Source organism: Stegastes partitus, unplaced genomic scaffold (genome assembly GCF_000690725.1).
Source record: "Stegastes partitus isolate 25-593 unplaced genomic scaffold, Stegastes_partitus-1.0.2 Scaffold1740, whole genome shotgun sequence".
Taxonomy (NCBI): Eukaryota; Metazoa; Chordata; class Actinopteri; family Pomacentridae; genus Stegastes; species Stegastes partitus.
The window spans coordinates 91,229-92,249 of record NW_007579471.1 but is presented as its reverse complement, the minus strand read 5'-3'; the positions used below and the strand labels follow the sequence as shown (position 1 = coordinate 92,249).

The following is a 1,021-nucleotide window of genomic DNA, read 5'->3' as shown; positions in this document are numbered from 1 at the left end:
GACGATCCTGACCGGTTGTCTCTCAGCAGATAATGTGGAAGCAAAACTTTCTACGTGACCAAAACTGATCATTTAAGTTGCTGTGTGTATATTTCTGACCAAGCTGATCGTATTTGTGCATGATTGTTTTTGTGACAAATACGAAGGTGTTTCAGTGAATCCATCTGAGAAAATCCAGACTAATAGGAGTCATTGGAGAGTCAGGACTGCCCTGATATACAGGGTCCTTACAAGTGTATGTAGACTCTTGTTCACGACTACGTACGTATGAAGCCTTTGTGCTCCTGACTGAGCAGGTTGGCTGTGATGTGAATATTCAGAGATGCTGTCGACTTCACGACGCTGTCCTTGCTTCACAATGAGCTTCTTATCAAAGGAAAGTATGTGTGTTTTCAGATCACAGCAGAGGAGCTGACGGGGAACGACGACTACATCGAGCTCTCCTTCAGCGCCCGGAAGCTGGACGATAAGGTAGCAACATGAAACCCAAGTGAAAACTCCCTTTATCCAACTCTCTCATGGTTATAAATCTGATCCACTTGGAATACAACACGACAGACAGCTCGTGGATGAAGAGGCGACTGGTCTCATAAAACCACAGAGACGATGTTTTGTGTCCCTTTGCATCTGTTTGGGTGAACTGTGCATCTTTATTCACAGATTTGTGTCCTTCTGGTCATTTTGTGCAGTGAGAGGCCAAATGAGTCAGTTTTTAACTGTGCTGTTGTGTAGACGAAACCAGCACAAGACTGAAGTACAACAAACCAAAGAGATAAAGAGGAGTTTGCTTTCTGAAATCATTTTATCCATTTACGCCAGAGTTTGTCTGAACGTGACGATGCTCACCTCACCTCTGTGTAGATTTAAATCTTCCACAAACAACCAAAGCACGAAAACCTTGAAAGCGTTCTGCTGGTCCGACACTTATTGTGAAAACAGCATCAGAACATCATGATTTCACCAGTATGTGACCCCGTTATGTGCTTATTAACTATTAGTATTTTCTATCTGGCATTTGGAA

The 1,021-nt window shown here is 43.0% G+C and overlaps 1 protein-coding gene across 1 annotated transcript in view; it reads left to right on the top strand.

The window, feature by feature from the left end:
* The window catches only part of LOC103372348 (copine-4), an 82,699-nt gene that overhangs the window by 23,344 nt on the left and 58,334 nt on the right, over nucleotides 1-1,021 (top strand). The window contains exon 4 of the mRNA XM_008301968.1: nucleotides 397-471. Coding sequence (XP_008300190.1) covers nucleotides 397-471 — 75 coding nt within the window. The remainder of the gene's footprint in view (nucleotides 1-396; nucleotides 472-1,021) is intronic.